Here is a 17,934-nt window from a genome sequence, read left to right on the forward strand (position 1 = left end):
CGCCTTTCCTTGATTAAAGTTTAATTTACGGTTACTATGCTAGCATTTCACCGTTCAAATAAGATAGGCTACTATGCTCAGCAGTTCGCCTTTCTTTGATTAAAGTTTACTTTACGGTTACTATGCTAGCATTTCACCGTTCAAATAAGATGGGCTACTATGCTCAGCAATTCGCCTTTCTTTGATTAAAGTTTACATTACGGTTACTATGCTAGCATTTCACCGTTCAAATAAGATGATAAAACTTGCATAATCTATAGCGAGTTATCGCCTCTTATGCATGCTTTATCCTAATATTTACATAGGTGGTAGAACCAACCATATTACCCATAATAAATACTTTAACTATCTATATGAAAGACTTACCTTGGTAGTGATGAAGTGGATTTCCTTTTCCTTCTCTTCTCTCTCTTTTTCCCTCTCTCTCTCTCTGAATTTTTAGCTCTACTAGGGTTTGTCGAAATAACAAAATGAGAGCCGCTATTTATAGATACTATATTATTAAATTCACAACTACCCTCTTAAATGCTTTTAAAAATATAGGAATAGTAAAGGTATAAATAAATGAATAGTAAAGGCTGCTTGAATAATAACAGGATGATTAATATTATTTAATTATTATTTTCGTCGGTGAAGCGCAACTACTCATTAATGATAGTGGTTGTGGAGTGACCCGCTTAACCAATGAGTTAATGAAAGTGGTTGCGGTGTGTCCTTCTGGTAGTGGTTCCCACTAGTGATGGGTCCCGCTGGCGTTGGGTCCCGCTAATTGTGGGTCCTGCTTGTTGTGGGGCCCGCTGATGTGGGGCCCGCTTGTGTGGGGCCTGCTGATGTGGGACCCGCTTGTGTGTAGTACTCGGTGGGTCCTACTGTGAATAGTAATTTTGAATAGTTTATCTCAATAGTGAACTTGCATAGTATTTCTGCATAGTAATCTTACGTAGTATTTCTGTATAGTAATCTTGCATAGTTACTATTGTGAATAGTAATTATGAATAGTGACTTATTGGTAATTTTTAATATGTGTAAGTATCTACTCATTTTTAGTTGACATCTGAGACAGTGGTTTAGTGGTAGGAAGCCGTTCAATCCTCGCTCAGCGTTGGGTTCGAATCGCGTATGCCCCATTATGCCAGATGTCCTTATGCCCGATTAACTCGGGGAAAAATGAGTAATGGCCGATGATTACCCACCTATGAGGCCATTTTTTTATTTATTTGTATATATATATATATATTTTACCGGTTATTACATGTAAAGTCTATACAGGCTCGCCAGCCCCAACTGGCTTTCTTGACCATGACCACATTTGACAGCCACTCGGGGTACCGGATCTCTCTGATAAATCCGGCTTACAGCAGTTTCTCTACTTCGGCTTTTATGTGAGTTTGGCGCTCTAGTGCGAAGTTCCTCTTTTTTTGTCGGACGGGTTTGAGGGTCAGATTTACGTTTAACCTCTGAACGGCCAATTCCTTGGGTATCCCAGGCATGTCCTAAGCGGACCATGCGAACACGTCTTTGTTGGTTCTGAGGAAACTGATCATTTGGTCTCGTAAGGTGCCTTTCAGCAGGGAACTAATCCGGACTTGTTTCTCTGGTTGATCTTGGGCTATGGGGATGGAGTCTAGCTCCTCGGCGGGCTCTCCTCTGATCGTGCGGGCCCGCTCCCGGGGGTCTTCACTCCCGATCGTGAAGTTTTTGGCCGGGGCGTTTGTGGACCCCGATCCGAGAGAGGCGCGGCGGTGAGGGACGTGCCCCCACGTGCGAACAGTCTCTATGGATCATCCACGTGAATGGAGAGCTCTACCAAGGAACTCTCGAAAGAAAATGCCTCTCACAGCATGAGTGGCGATACAAAGGTGAGATACCTCTCGATTCGGGGACTAGCCCAGATTCGAGGCGTACCTTAAACAAAGAAGAGTCGCCATCCAAGGAAAAAGGCAAATGGGCCCTGGATCCCATACTATGCTCTGTTGCAACGGATAACCAGAGATATAAAATAAGGTTCGTGCCTGGTTACGAATTCGGAAGGTCTAAAGAGCACCTCATCCGCCCAAGTGCAAACACCTGGTCTCTTATGCCATTTACTTAATAATTTTGAAGAGTTTTGGACGAGAATCATATGAAATGGGAACACAAATCTCCGAGAAGACGTCTATCTAATCATGCATGTCTCGGAGGAATAATAAACACACATAAAAGAAATAAAAGTGTCACCTGAGAATAACTAGGTTATGAATGTCAAACCTAAATTGGTGTCTAAGTTCTGATGAACAAACACATGCATGACACACCAAAAAAGTATAAGGTCTGCGCAATAAAGTAAGAAAACACTGCAAAACATAGAAAATGACTCGATACCATACAACCCTAAGACTCTAATCTATACCTAGGCCCGAGTCTTTAGATGATCTGATGTTCATCCAAAGAAGCCTACGTATCCCCGCCTCCACGAGAATCAAGGCAACGTAGTTCTTCGCACCTATTCTAAGCTATGATGCTTAAGACATCTAGACCTCTATCCTAGACTCGATCTAAAAGACCGGACTAGTTCTTAAAGCTTCTTGTGTGATTATTTAAATTCCAATGGATTGTAGATTTTAGGATACCCTATATGCCCTAACTAAATGCAGGTTAGCCCTAAGCTAATGCAGGTAGTTCCTATAATCTATGTGTAGCTAGGCTGTATATCCTAAGAAAAACAGTAGGATCTATCGCATCTTAGACCTAGTCATCAATTGGCGATGTGGATCGCCAACTGACCGGACGGAGGCGTAAAACTCCTAGCTAGGACTCACTCCTAACTCTAACACAAACAAATAAAACACACAACAAACAAACAACGAATGAGGGAGCAACTCCCGACTCAAAAACTCTATAACTAGGACAACCTCCTAACTCTAGAGGAAGATCCTTTCGAAAAAATAATATTTTGAAAGATTTTTGTAATTTTGAAAGATTTAAAATGCTTATTTTTTAAAGGTTTGAAATGGACTTGGGATGTGGATCCCAAGCTGCACTACGTACCCTGTTGAAAGGGATCAAGCCAACGTAGTTCGAAACAGATTTCCTAACTACTCCTAATGACTCAAGATTTTTGAGATTTTTGGTTTTTTTAGATGTTTTTGTTGTTTTTAAGTATTTTTTGACTCAAGGGGGACAAATCCTATCATCATAAGGGGAGGACAGACTCCTGATATCCCGCAAAGGTTGGACAGCATCCTATGCTTTGCGGGGAAAAAGAACAGCAACACAGCTCTGCAAGGGTTGGACAGCATCCTATACCTTGCAGGAGCGGATAGAAAAACATGATACGATGAGAAGTTGGATAATATCCTAACCCCTATGATGATAGAATTTGATTCCTGAACAAGAGGACTGACTCTTTAGACTAAGGACGGATTCCTATGCTAGTGGACTATCAAACTAAGATAAAGCTCGACAAGTAATAAGGAAAAAGAGACCTTGTGCATATTTGGCAAAAGCAAAACAACCAGCTGTAGACACCCCATTTTGATCGGACCCAAGTTCGCTATTGTAGACACCCCATTTTGATTCGTTTTAATCAACAAAGAAGTTAGTGTGATGTTGTCGGAGTCTAGTGTTTTTCATTCCCGTGTTCGTCCCTTATGCTTTCTCAATCGTTCCGATCTATTCTGCAATGTTCCGCATTTTCTTTTCGCCAAGTGTTGAGAATGGTTATATTAGCCAGGCGAGAGAGAGTTTGTACCCACTAAGTGGGCCCACCATGAACATGTTGATGAGCGCATTTATTTTTCTCATTTAAAGCCGTACTACTAAGGTATTTTCTTTGTTTCTGGTATTTCAGGTTTATATTGAGGGAATTCCGAGGAAAATATGCTAAAAGGATGAAATTTTACGAAAAATTGCAATTGTGGAACAATCTAAGTAGAAAATTGTGTGTGGGTTCCAATTTGGATGGTCAAGATCAAAGAAGAAAATCCAAAATTTTCAAGATATCTTAGTAGGCCAAATATTTAAGAATTCTTTTTGGGTCCAAGTTGAAAACGTCACACCGTTATTTTTCTTTGAAAGTTTCAAGCATTTCAAAGGTTAGATAAAGAACAAAGAAGAGTGAAATTCCTAAATTCAATGGTTGAGATTGAAATCAACAAAGCAAGAGGGAGGAAATCGAAATTTATTTTTGGTAAAACCACCCCCATATTTGGTTAGTTCACTTCCCTTGTTGGATTCCCTTGGTCGTTTCTTTCTCTTTCCCCCTTACCCATTAAATGAACGGTTTGGATCAAATTATGGAATAAATTAGAAAGCATGGTCAATTATCATTGTGGCCCATTAATTGGAAGATCCGGATTATATTGAGGAAATGATTTGGCTACACATATCAATTGGACAAGTGGAATTTTTGGAGGAGTGCCTTGACCAATTCGTGCAAGCTTGAGAAAAATGGGACCCACTTGGATTTGCATTTACGTGCAAGCTTGTTCTCTACACAACAGCAGCCCATGTGTTCTCATATGGAAAATAGTAATTTCTAATTATTACAACCATACACATGCAATATAAGTGGGACCCACCAGGGAAGAAACTATATTGTTTCCAAAGTTGCCATTCATGTTCCCACACCTCATGTTCCCACACCAAAGTCAACAAAAGAAAAAAATTTAATCTTTTTTGGAGGCCCCTCTCTCTCTCTCTCCCTTCTTTCCTTGGTCATCAATGATGGCTAGTCATGGTCATCTATGGTGGTTGGTCATGGTCACCCATGGTGGCTACCAATACCACACATGTTTAAAATTTAGTCATTTATGATGGCTATTAAAAATGTCTTTTTATCTCAAATAGTGTTCCTATATGCAGCTATAAATATGGCTTGTATTCTCAAAAACAAGGGGGAGAAAAAAAGAGTGTGGCTCATCTAATAAAAAGCAAAGAAAAAGAGAAGAAGAAGAAAGCAAGGCGAATCGTACAACGGCGAGGTTTTTCGGACTCCGCGGCTTTCGGATTCGGCGAAGACTCCATCAGAGGTAAGTACACTGTTCTCGGATTTTTCAGGATCGTTTGGTATTTTTTATGTATTTTACATGATTTTTAAGCATTTAATTGAATTTAATTGAATATTAATTGCGTGTGCTTAAAGTCATGATCTGCGTAAGCTTTCCAAATCCGTTTCATCCCGAAAGTTAATACAATATTTGATCTAAATAGAGTACCATAACTATCGGATCAGATCGGGCATTGGATCAACAGTTCTTTCGAGTTTGAGTGAAGAGTGGTATTTTATTTAAAATATGGGCTGAGAAATTATGAAATTCGAAAAAATAGTCATCTCAGGATGATCTATTTTTTGGAATTTTAAATTTTTCTTGTGTTCATCACATCGGAACAAGGTTGGAGGATGTTTTCCGAAATCATAATTTTCTCGAAAAGCGTGTTTTAAAAATAGAAAACTCTTCAAAAATATCTTTTTGACCAAGAAAAATAAAATATATATTAAACGGATTCCAAAATTAATGAAACTTCATGGAAAACTAATATGGTACTAATACATTCTACCATGAGTTTTTCATAAATTTTGGACTTTGTTTGGTTATTATTTTATGCTTTCTTTGAAAATTATCAGATTTTGGGAGAATTTTTACTAACATCAGATCATCATTAAAATTCATAACATTTTTTACATAAGTCTTATATTTCACATTTCTTTCTTCTGTAAAAGTTTCAAGTGATTTGGATCTTGTTTCATGTGTGGTGTAGTGTTAATTCATAATCTGGGCTGAAAATTGAAAAATCCGAAGTCAGTAGTAAATAATTTCTAAAATTCATGAAAATCTCACTGCATGCTATTTATATTCATATTTTATTTCTGTAGAAATTTCATAGAATTTAGATTTATATTTCTACTAGTTTCTGTGTTAATTGTGCAATCTGGTCATTTAATTGTTTAATCCAGATTAAATGTGAAATTAATGTAAAAATCTGCAAAACTCATACAGTAAGCTACATACATTCCCATATTGCTGCTGTAAAAATTTCAACTCATTTCGAATTTGTTTGCAATAATTTCACTTGTAAAACCACTCATATGCTTAAAATTGATAAAATCCATGGAAAATTCGAAATTAATTGAAAATCATATAAAAATTCCTAAAGAACTTTAAAATTCTGTCACATGTTCACTCCTTAATCCATTGAAACGGAAATTTTAGGATCTTTAGATTTTCCTGGAAAAATGGCCAGTGCATCCATAATCGTATCCCAATTGCAACTTGATCTTTGACAATTTGAATATTTAAGCTATAGCATGTTGTTGGCTCCGAGGTTACTGTCCACGAAAATCCTGAGATCTGCCAGGCAATAAGATGCTATAACCTAAGTATTAAATTGCACAAGGAAAGAGCGCACGATTCCCTCCCTTGGATGCCATTCTGGGCCGAAATTGGTGAACCCTAGAACCATTGGTATTCCTTAAGTGCCCAAAAACTGAAAATCCTTAAAATCTGAAATTCGTTAACCTCAAGAACTTAAATCGATTCAGCTTGTATCTTTCGGAACCATTGGATCATGGTTTCCGATCTAAGAAACATTAGAGCCCAATTTAGGAACCCTGGTGTCAGGTCGTGTCCTAGGTTTTAGGGAGTCCTAGAGTTAGGAGTCCAGCCTCATCACGGACGTTTGTTATGTATAGCAACCGTGCCATAGGTCTCGTTACACTAGTTGCCCAATCTTTCCTTAAGACGAGCCTAGTAAACTATGGTGTAGGTTAACTTACATTAGTCTAAGGAACAACTTGCATTTAGATAAGAATCATATAGCATCTCAGATGAAATCCTAAGATAATAAAATCCTCAACTTGAATTAAATAACTTCTCTCAAAACTGTTGAAACAGTCAGTTCTGTCTAGGTCGGTGTCCTAGTTGAGTTAGGCATAAGTAGCTTAGCTTAGGTGCACCGAACTACGTCGACTCTGATCCCAGTGAGGCTTGGGTACGTAGGCAGCTTGGATGTCTGACGGCATACCACCCGCGAGTCGGCACCACAACAAATTGTGGTGTTTTGGATATTAATTTTCTTATAAATGCTTAATCAAATCATTTAGGGCTTTCCATGAAATTAGAATTCTAGGAGAACTTTCACTTAGATTGAACCCAGACAAATTAATAAATCAAGATACACATTTAGGATTCCCATTGAAACTAGATTTTAGGATGCATGTCACTTAGTTCGCACATTAACATAGGGTTGAATGAGCCATTTAAAATAAATTTAAAAGAGTTAACTTTTAGAATTGAAGACCGATTATCGGGCAGGAATGGTGCATATGGTGGATAAATCCCCATACCTTCCATTCTTGTAACCAGGTAGCGAGTCTAGATTTCTGGTTAATTATGGGTCCTAGATCCCACATCTAGGTGGCGACTCTGTCAGTCTCTTTTGTGTGGAATTCGGATTGTCTTAGTGATCCCAAGTTCACATAAAAGACGAATTAAAATCAATAATGAAAGGCACACGCCAATCGCGTGGGTACGAGAGACCAAGAGATAGTGCGCGGCGGCTCGCGCCCCCCACCCCTCTCGCGGGATCGGGTCCCACAGACTGGCGACTCTGCTGGGGACAACCTAACTTCATTACAATTCCAAAGGATAACTCATTTGAATCTATTTCAACTGGCTCATGAAAACTCTATCTCTTTTATGCTTGTTAGATTAGTTTGTATGCTTTATTTTCTCATCACATTTACTCAAACTTAATCTAACAAAACCTGAAGGCATCATAGATTGCGCGAACTTATTGCACACACTTACATCACTTTCATCTAAACCCCTGCATCTCACATGCACACACGTCCTATTTTAGGAACCCGGAGTGTTATCTAGCATGGTTGACTGGGATTTCATCACCTGGTGCCTCTGTGCTAGAGAAGCATTCCACCCTTAGCCTAGTACCTTTATGGTACGTAAACGGATCTCTTGTTCACGTACTGATACGCCGGACACTGGTACAGTATATCGAACATGGATTCGCGCTAAGGGAACTCTTGGCCTTACCCCTAGATTAACCCACACATGCATGTAGTATACGAACACATGTGCATCACGTGTGTGAGCCTAGTTTAGGATATCTTACCCAATTGTGTGTGTGAGCCTAGTTTAGGATATCCTACCCATTTGTGTCTAGATTAGGCCGTAGTCCATCTTTCAATGGCTACGATCGGTCCTAGGTACACAAACAAAGTCATGAGTCGAGATCCTCTCTCCACTCCGCTAGATTAGGGTTAGGATTGATGCCTTCAGGTAACACTGATAAAATGTGCGAAGATTAAAAAACTTTTCCTTTGGGGTTAGGATGTAAATCCCATTCATTTCCAAAGATCTCATAGGATTACTCATTCATGATCCATCTGTTGAAAGCAATCTTATGCTATCTCATCTCATCTTGATCTCATCTTGTTGTTGATATCCATCATTCAGATTTTAGATCTGGTCCTTGACCCTACTTTTGTCATTCTTATGGCCATGGTCTATTATCTGAGCCATTGATTGATCCAATGTTTATCATATATCTTTTACCCCTGGATCATATCGAAATCATTGATGAAAAAGTTTGATCTCACCTGTATTCTTTGAGTGCATGATCGTTGTTGAGATCGAAACTTATTTTGATTAAGGATGTTTATCGTTCCTGACTCTTTCATTCCCAAAAGAAGAACGGTTATACCCAAAGAACACCTTAAGGAATAGATTGAGGATTCTTTCCAAATTAACATACCCGTTGATGTATTTCAAGATTACTCTTTTCTCTATTTGTTCAGAATCTTTATCTCATGATTATTGATCTAGTATGTTAACTTCCAATCAGGATTCTGAAAGATAGCAACCATCGCTTCAAAAAAGGGCACCCAAGCTAAACCTACCTGGTCTAGACCTACCTCAGTGTCTAGACTTGTTCGTCATTTTGATCCCACTGTGTCACCAACAGCACCTTTACCATCTTCACCAGAGTTGTCAGGTTCTTTTGAAGTCAACCAAATGGCTAATGATCCAGTGGACCCCATGATAACTATACAGGAAATGTTGAGAAATATGTGTCGAGATATAGCAGGGTTGAAAGATGAGGTGACTCATCTAAAAGACCAGAGTACTCAAAAGGTCTCTACTTCTAAAGATCCCACCATTCAGCCTCCTCCGGCCACATCTCCTAACCTCACCAGACCAGTCATCTCTCCCGTAGAGATCGATCTAGAAGATGAGCAATATGCTGGGGAATACTTTGTCCCTCCGGTTAACAAGGAGAATGAGTTGTTCGATAAGTATGAGAAGATGGCTCGTGACATTGAGAGCATGAAGGTTCAAGCGTCCAAGGGATTCGATATTTCTGAATTTCTGGTGTCCCCTAATGCCATATTCCCGCCTAAGTTCAAGGCACCAGACTATGACAAATATGATGGAACTGGGTGTCCGAGAAACCACGTCAGATGGTTCATCACTCTTTCCCAGCAGCATGGCTTAAGTCGAGAGCAGATGGCTCATTTGTTTCCTATGTCTCTTATAGGGGTAGCCAAAAGATGGTTTTTGAGGTTGAAACCAGAAGAGATTAGGACATTAGAAGAAATCTCTAACCGATTCGTAGAACAATTCTCCATGGAGGAAGGGATCGAGGTCACTAAAAGAGATCTGAAGCTGTTGAAGCAGAATCCTCAGGAGACATTCACATCTTTCATTAGGCGCTGGAGGCGCAAGTCTGCCCAACTGAGCCATAGAATGTCAGAGGAAGACCAGATAAAGTTGGTCCTCAAGAGCTTGTCCCCGCAGTACTTTCACTTCATGGCGCCGCAGCACTATCAGAATTTCGATCATTTGATTAAGACCGGCACCCAGATCGAGGATGCTATTGCTAAGGGCCTCCGAGCCAAAACGCTATCTGATGTCCGAGAGGGGAAGAGGCCTATGATCCAACCGAAGGAAGTACAAGCAGTCAGTTATACCAGACCAGTGGCCAAGCCTGTTGATGAAGTTGTTAGACCAATGGTGACGAAGCAGTTCAGGCAGTTTGACCCATTACCATTTCCACTGCCCATGATACTTAAGAAGTTGATCAGAGACAAGAAGATCAGACTTCCGGATGTCAAACCTGTACCTAATCCGCTGCCCGGAAACTGGAGAAGGGATCAATACTGTGAATATCACAGGGGCCCGGGACACATGACTGAGAACTGTTTGGCCTTGAAGCACGCGATTCAGAACATGATCGATAAAGATGAGCTTGCAGTTGAAAGGCCGAATATCACTCAGAATCCTCTCCCCAACCACCGTGCTGTTGCTCCTCCCACTACAAACGCTATCTTTGTAGATGAGCCCATCCTTGATCCCTCTACTCTCATTTGCGCTATTACATCTGATAAAACATATGTTTTGAAGTTTGACGATGAAGAGCTCAGAGAATTCAGAGAAAAAGAACCTTATGTGCTGTCGTTTGACGATGCTGAACTCACTGAGTCATCTTCAGCCCAGTCATATGCGCTTCAGAATGTTGGTCTGGAAGAAGCAAAGGAAGCCACCTATGTTCTAAGGATGGAGGACTTTGAAGAGGATGTCAGTAATGCACCTTATGTTTTCAGAACGGACGAAGACGAACTGCTGTTGCTGGATGATCAGTGTAACGAGATGCGTCACATGACCCGAGGTGGGCGAGTGTTCAAACCACCAGAATTGAGTGTAGAAAACCCGGCAGGGGTTGCAAGAAACTCAGAAAATCAGAGGCAGAATAAAGTGAGCGCAGACGAAGAAGATGAGAGCCTGTTAAAGCAGCTGAAAAAGACTCAGGCTAATATCTCGGTATGGGGTTTACTAATGGCCTCATCGAAGCACAGAAAGCTAGTCCTTCAAGAGCTTAATGCAGCACAAGTTTCTGTTAATACCTCACCTGACGAGCTTGTCAGTCTCGTAGCCATGGCCAGAGCTGCGAAAACATTGTCATTCGCTGATGACGATTTACCTCCTGAGGGCCGAGACCATACTAAGCCTCTTAAAATCACAGTCTTCTGTAACAAGAAGAAGGTGCCAGAGGTGTTGGTTGATAACGGCTCTGCACTGAATGTTTGCCCATTAAGCACCGCAGCAACCCTGGGGTTCAGTCCTGAGAATTTTATTCCATCCGAGCAGGGTATTCTAGCATATGATGGCACTCGCCGAGATGTAATCGGGACTTTGGTCACTGAGATACAGATTGGCGGAGAAGACTTTGAGGTAGAATTTCAAGTCTTAGATATTAAAGCTTCATTCTTACTGTTGCTTGGCCGTCCTTGGATGCACAAGGTCGGGGTTGTTCCGTCTACTCTCCACCAAAAACTGAAGTTCATTCGCAGGAACAGAGTGATAACGGTAAAGGGGGATCCTGATCTCGAGATAGGGCAGATCACTCCGGACATAACTGGGGAAAGATCCGAAGATATCAATTTGACGGGGTTTTCACTAGAGGTGACTACGATCACTTTCAAAGAGGCTTTGAATGAGGAAATTTGTTTCCTGACCAGTACGAATTCGAATGTCATCAGAATGATTCGCCGACAGGGCTATATGCCAGGCGCCGGGTTAGGCAAATATCATCAGGGTTTGACCGAGTTTCCTGTGTTCAAAACATTCAATGGTTTGTTCGGACTGGGTTACAAGCCTACAAAGAAGGAAATTGTAGAGATGAAGCAGTTGATGCTGAAATGGGCAGAAAACCGTCGTCGGGGCTTGGGGTTACCAATGGCACCCATTGATTTGAAAATGAACGGCCGATTCCGAAAAGAAGGCGCAGCCTTTCCTTTCTGTGGCTTTGCAGAGTTTTGGTTGGATGAGAGCACAGGGCAAATGCTTCCGGGGTTTGAGATTTTCTTCGATCTTGAGCTAGAAGATGAGCCAGTGGGTATGCAGATTGTAGAGACAGAGTCTGAGGCTGATTGGACAGAGCACATAGAGCCGAGTCTTCTGAATTCACTTTTTCAAGAAGGGTCACAGACTGTGGCCGTGATTGGCAGGAGCCCGCTGATACTGGACCCAACTCGTCTTATCACCCCGGCTGAGGAACCTCTGACTAACTGGACTTCTCAAGTCCTACCCCAGGTTATTTTCCAGTACAAACGAATCCCTTCAGAAAAGTCAGTCGTCCATAAATACGTGTCAGTCTCCGGGTTTGATTCAGAGTCTATATCTTCTAATGAGTCTTTTGATGCAGGTACCATAGATGACCATTCACCTGAGATCGGCGACGTTTCTTCCTTTTCAAGCGAGATTGAGTTGGAGTCTGTTCATAATAAAGCATCTGTTGCTGTTTCCTTTTATAGTCCTGAGTCAGTTGACGCAGGTGTCAACATTTCCATCGAGTCTGTAAAAATGAGTCCAAAGTTCATTGTACCCCCCGATGAGGGTAATTCGTCTGTTGATGTATATGATTCAAATTCCAATGAAATGAAGGATTCTTCTTTTGAGTACATTCCTGTCTCTATTTCATCTGCTGAATCTGCTCTAAAATCTGATAATCTTAAAAATAACAATCAAGACTCCCCCTCTGATGAGGATGCCGACGAAACTCCCCCTGAAATCAGACATATGATCCAACAGGAGGAGAGTCGCCGAGCAAAACCACTTGATGAGGAAGTTGAAACTGTGAACATTGGTGATGAAACCTCAATTCAGGAAATAAAGATCGGCAAAACTTTATCTCCTGAAGAACGTGAGGGATTGATCACCCTGCTTAAAGAGTTCAAAGAAGTTTTTGCTTGGTCTTACGATGATATGCCAGGATTAAGTGAGGAAATCGTCCAGCACAGATTACCCTTAATCCTTGGTGCTAAGCCAAAGAAGCAAAAACTCCGAAAGCTCAAAACAGAATGGGAGTTGAAAGTCTATGAAGAAGTGAAGAAATTGTTAGAAGTAAAATTCATCCAGGTGGTGGAATATCCTGAATGGCTCGCTAACATAGTACCGGTGCCCAAAAAGGACGGGAAAGTCAGAATGTGTGTTGATTTTAGAGATTTAAACAAAGCAAGTCCTAAAGATGACTTTCCTCTTCCAAGCATTGATCTCCTGGTGGATAACACTGCTGGACATGCTCTTTTATCCTTTATGGACGGATTCTCAGGGTACAATCAGATTAAAATGGCACCTGAAGACATGTTGAAGATAGCGTTCATCACTCAGTGGGGTACATATTGCTATAGAGTGATGCCGTTTGGCTTGAAAAATGCTGGTGCTACATATCAAAGAGCTGCCACGACTCTTCTTCATGATATGATTCACAAAGAGGTTGAAGTTTACGTTGATGACATGATCGTAAAGGGGAAGACTCGGCCTGAGCACACTGTTGCCCTGAGAAAGTTTTTTGAGCGGATCAGGAAGTATCAGCTTCGTCTGAACCCGAGTAAATGTGTATTTGGCGTTACGTCAGGAAAACTCTTGGGGTTTATGGTCAGCGAAAGAGGGATCGAAGTGGACCCGCAAAAGATCAAGGCGATTCAAGAAATGCAGCCGCCGACGACAGAAAGGCAGATCCGAGGTTTCCTTGGCAAAGTTCAGTATCTGAGACGGTTCATAGCACATCTGACGATGACGTGTGAACCCATTTTCAAGCTTCTGAAGAAGAATTCCTCGAACAAGTGGAATGAAGAGTGCCAGGAGGCTTTTGAAAAGGTTAAGCAATGCCTATCATTGCCCCCTGTTCTTTCGCCAGTTATTCCAGGCCAACCGTTGCTGTTGTACTTATCTATCACGGATACAGCGATGGGTTGCATGCTTGCTCAGCAGGATCTTGAGTCTAAGAAAGAAAGACCCATTTACTACATCAGCAAGAAGATGCTAGAGTATGAATTAAAATACACTGTTTTGGAGAAGACTTGTCTCGCATTAGTTTGGGCAACCCAGAGGCTTAGACATTATTTGCTTTCAAACAAGGTTCTTCTGCTTTCACGAATGGACCCTCTAAAGTACTTGTTTGAGAAACCTGCCCTTACAGGAAGGACTGCAAGGTGGTTATTGTTATTGTCTGAGTTCGACATCACTTATGTCGCTCAGAAATCAGTTAAGGGGCGGGTTATAGCTGAACAATTGGCCGATGCTCCAGTTGAGGAGAATGCTGTTCTAAAAGCCGAATTCCCTGATGAAGAAATTATGGATATCGAAGAAGAAGAGGTTCTCAGCACCAAGTGGTTAATGTACTTTGATGGAGCCGTAAACAGTCGTGGGCAAGGAGTAGGTGCAGTCTTGGTCTCCCCGAAGAAAGAATACATTCCTATCTCCATCAAGTTGCAGTTCGAGTGCACCAACAACATGGCAGAGTACGAAGCCTGTATTGCCGGACTTGAAGCAGCCTTAGCTTTGCAGATTCAAGATATTGATGTGTTCGGGGATTCCATCCTGATCATTTACCAGATTAATGGGCAATGGAAAACTCGAGAAGATAGATTGATCCCTTATAATATGTATTTGGAATCTCTAGTCCAGAAATTCAAGAGCGTCACATTTACTCACTTATCAAGGACCAGAAATCATTTTGCTGATGCTTTGGCCACTTTGGCCTCGATGTTAGATATCTCCGCTACAATGGAAGTTCAACCGTTAGCCATCAGACTGCAATGGGCACCTGCGCACGTAAATGCTATAGAGATTTCAGCTAGATGTCCAGATGGGAAGCCTTGGTACACAGATATCAGAAACCTCATTTCAGGCAAGGGTCATCCTCCGGAAGCTTCAAGCAAGGAAAGGAAAACTCTCCAGAAGTTATCTGCGAATTTCATCATTTGCGGTGAAGAGCTGTATAGAAGGTCATTTGATGGCATACAACTCCTTTGTGTTGATGAAGATAAAGCTGCGGAGCTTATTGAGCAGACTCATGAGGGTGTTTGTGGACCTCATATGAACGGGAAGATGCTATCTAGAAAGATCCTTAGACTTGGATTCTATTGGCCTACAATGGAAACAGACTGCTTCGCATTTGTAAAAAAATGCCATAAGTGTCAAGTCTATGCGAATCTTATTCATGTTCCTCCTTCGGAGTTGCACTCCCTGACTTCGCCGTGGCCGTTTTCGGTATGGGGAATAGACATCATTGGGAAGATTTATCCGAGATCCTCGAGCGGACATGAGTACATTCTGGTGGCTATTGATTATTTCACAAAGTGGATAGAGGCTGCATCTTATGCTTCCATCACTTCGAACACAGTTGCGAAGTTCATCCGTACCAATATAATTTGCAGATACGGAGTACCTCACGAGTTGATTTCAGATAATGGATCACATTTCAAGAAAGAGGTGTTACACCTGTGTGAAGAGTTCAAGATAAGGCATCACAAGTCGTCTCCTTACAGGCCGCAGACGAATGGGGCCGTTGAAGCAGCAAATAAGAACATCAAAGTCATTATCAGTAAGATGACTGAGACATATAAGGACTGGTCGAACAAACTTCCTTATGCCTTATGGGCTTATAGAACATCAATCAGGTCTTCAACAGGCGTGACTCCGTATTCTTTGGTGTACGGAATGGAGGCTGTTCTCCCTGTTGAGTTAAGAATCCCCTCTTTGAGAGTGATGGTGGAGGCCGATCTGCCAGAGTCAGAATGGGCAAAGGCCAGACACAATGAGCTACAGATGATAGATGAGAAGAGGCTGAGAGCCTTGTATCATATCCAGGGATATCAGAGACGGATTGAGAGAGCTTTCAATAAGAAGGTTCGTGTCCGAGATTTGAAGCCTGGAGATCTTGTATTGAAGTCCTACAGGGCACCGGTATTTGACCCAAGAGGAAAATTCAGGCCAAACTGGTCTGGTCCTTACATTGTTGATGAAGTCCTGCCTGGAAAAGCCGTAAGACTCCTCAATGAAAATGGAGAAAAATTAAATGAACCTACAAACCTGGATCAATTAAAGAAATATTATGCTTAAATACACTAGGAGGCCATCCTTGGACGATTTAAGCTTCAAGCCATACCCAAATATTTTAAACTATTTGCAAACCCTTTGGGCCTAGAAAAGAATGAATGATGAAACCCCCTTTTGCTAAAAGAACCTTTGAGCCGAAAGAAAGTTAAAATTTATTTGTTAAACTTAAACCAGGGGCATCTTTTATGACTTTCGTCATAAAAGATTTTACGTCCGAACTACACGTGACCTGATTCCCAATTTCTTTGGGGATACGTAGGCAGTCTGGAGGATCCAGATTCGGTCAAAATACATGCAAACATACCAAATTCTAACCGGTTTGAACCTAAGCCTACCCGAAAGTCCTTCTAGTGTACTCAGGCCCAGGTTTGTAGAGAAACAGAAATAAAGAAAAATGATGGAGTCTTAGACCCGCTAGACTGAAAACCCACAAGGGCGGTCTAGGCAAAAGTTAGGATCATTCACCCGCTAAGCTGAAAACCCGAAAGGGCGGCTTAGGCAAAAATCAGGGTACTGAGCCTGCTGGATGGAAAATCTGCAAGGGCAGACAGTCCAGGCAAATATTAAGGCATGCGGTCCGCCGAATCGAAAACCTGAAAAGGCGATTTGGTCATGGCAGTGACTTCATGAGGAGATGGCAGAGCTTTAAAAGCCAGCTTAACTTTCAGCTTCTTTGGCACCTTCTCAAAGTCTAAGTAGGCGCCATCAAGACTTCTTCTGATACTCTTTGAGTTAGAGAGGTTGAAACCGAGCAATCTAAAGGGATAATAGCCAGGACGAAAATACCAAAAAGGGGGTTGAAGTACCTTTAAACGCGGTATTCAAAAGATTCCAAGAGTGGTTGACTTTTACCATTTTAAAAAAAATAAAAATAAAAATAAAATCTTATCAGACTAAGAAGCAGATTTCAGTCTCTCTTAATGTTCGAGTCGTGTGTTCGTCAGTTGTCTCGTTCGTGGTTTGTCAAAGTGTTTCCTTGTTGAGTCGAGGTCAGTTGTCAGAATCCTGTTTAGTTAAAATCCCTCCCCAAGCCGGAGTGGCAAGAAAAATAAAAGGTAAAGCAGAACTCTCAGGAGAAGCAGAGAATTTGTGGCTCTTGTGAACAAGTACAAAGCAGAGCAGAGTTCGGAAGATTGATAGGCTTTTTAGCCCAGTTCCAACGTTAGCAGATGGCAGTGATGAAGCAGGATTTTGAGCAGAACCATGTTCTTGTATTTTTAAGAGCCTTATAAGCCCAAGTGTTCATCAGAAAAGTTTGTAACCCCAAGTGTACATTAATGAAAGCCTTTGGCCCATTTTTCTTGTGTTGCTCTCCAAATGAATTTTGTTATGGAAGTAATCATACTAGGGGCATCTTTTATGACTCACGACATAAAAGATGTCAAATACACATTGATATTTGAAATGGACATTCTCCTCAAAAAGAGACTAGAGAGTTTGAACACGCTCTTTTGGTTCAAGCTCTCCTGTCGAGTATTTGGTTCGTGTTGCTTTGGTAAAGCTTCAATCTCTAAAAAATAATAATAATAATAATAATAAGAAGAAGAAGAATGACTCTTTGAGCGTGGCATTTGGGACTTTTTAAGGGTCCGCAGTGTGTCCCTACCTAACAAGTTGGGAGTCAGGCATACCTGCGAGGGGGTTTGTATGGATCCGTGTTGCATGACGGGCATACAAATCTGGATTTATATGGAACCGTGTTACACCACGGGCATATAAATCTGGGGTCTTATGAGATAATTTAGCAATTCCTTTGTTGATGTGAGACTCTTTGAGTAGTTGAGACCCTTCGAGTGTTACAGACTCTTCGGGTAGTTGAGACTCTTTGAGTATAAATGTTTTGTGTTGATTTGAGACTCTTTGAGTAGTTGAGACCCTTCGAGTGTTACAGACTCTTCGGGTAGTTGAGACTCTTTGAGTATAAATGTTTTGAGACTCTTTGAGTAGTTGAGACCCTTCGAGTGTTACAGACTCTTCGGGTAGTTGAGGCTCTTTGAGTATAAATGTTTTTTTGTGTTGATTTGAGACTCTTTGA

General features: G+C 41.3%; 1 protein-coding gene across 1 annotated transcript; it reads left to right on the forward strand.

Annotated features, from left to right (window-relative positions):
* Positions 1-4,898: 4,898 nt before the first annotated feature.
* Positions 4,899-12,388, forward strand: LOC143861828 (uncharacterized). Its single transcript, XM_077372769.1, has 3 exons — positions 4,899-5,009; positions 8,842-12,089; positions 12,202-12,388. The coding sequence occupies exons 2-3, from the start codon at positions 9,012-9,014 to the stop codon at positions 12,208-12,210; spliced, it is 3,087 nt and encodes a 1,028-aa protein (XP_077228884.1). The 5' UTR covers positions 4,899-5,009; positions 8,842-9,011; the 3' UTR covers positions 12,211-12,388.
* The last annotated feature ends 5,546 nt before the right edge of the window (positions 12,389-17,934 follow it).

This window comes from Tasmannia lanceolata, unplaced genomic scaffold, assembly GCF_043159265.1.
Source record: "Tasmannia lanceolata isolate RefF3 unplaced genomic scaffold, GAP_Taslan_0.1 ptg000003l, whole genome shotgun sequence".
In the NCBI taxonomy this organism is placed as follows: domain Eukaryota; kingdom Viridiplantae; phylum Streptophyta; class Magnoliopsida; order Canellales; family Winteraceae; genus Tasmannia; species Tasmannia lanceolata.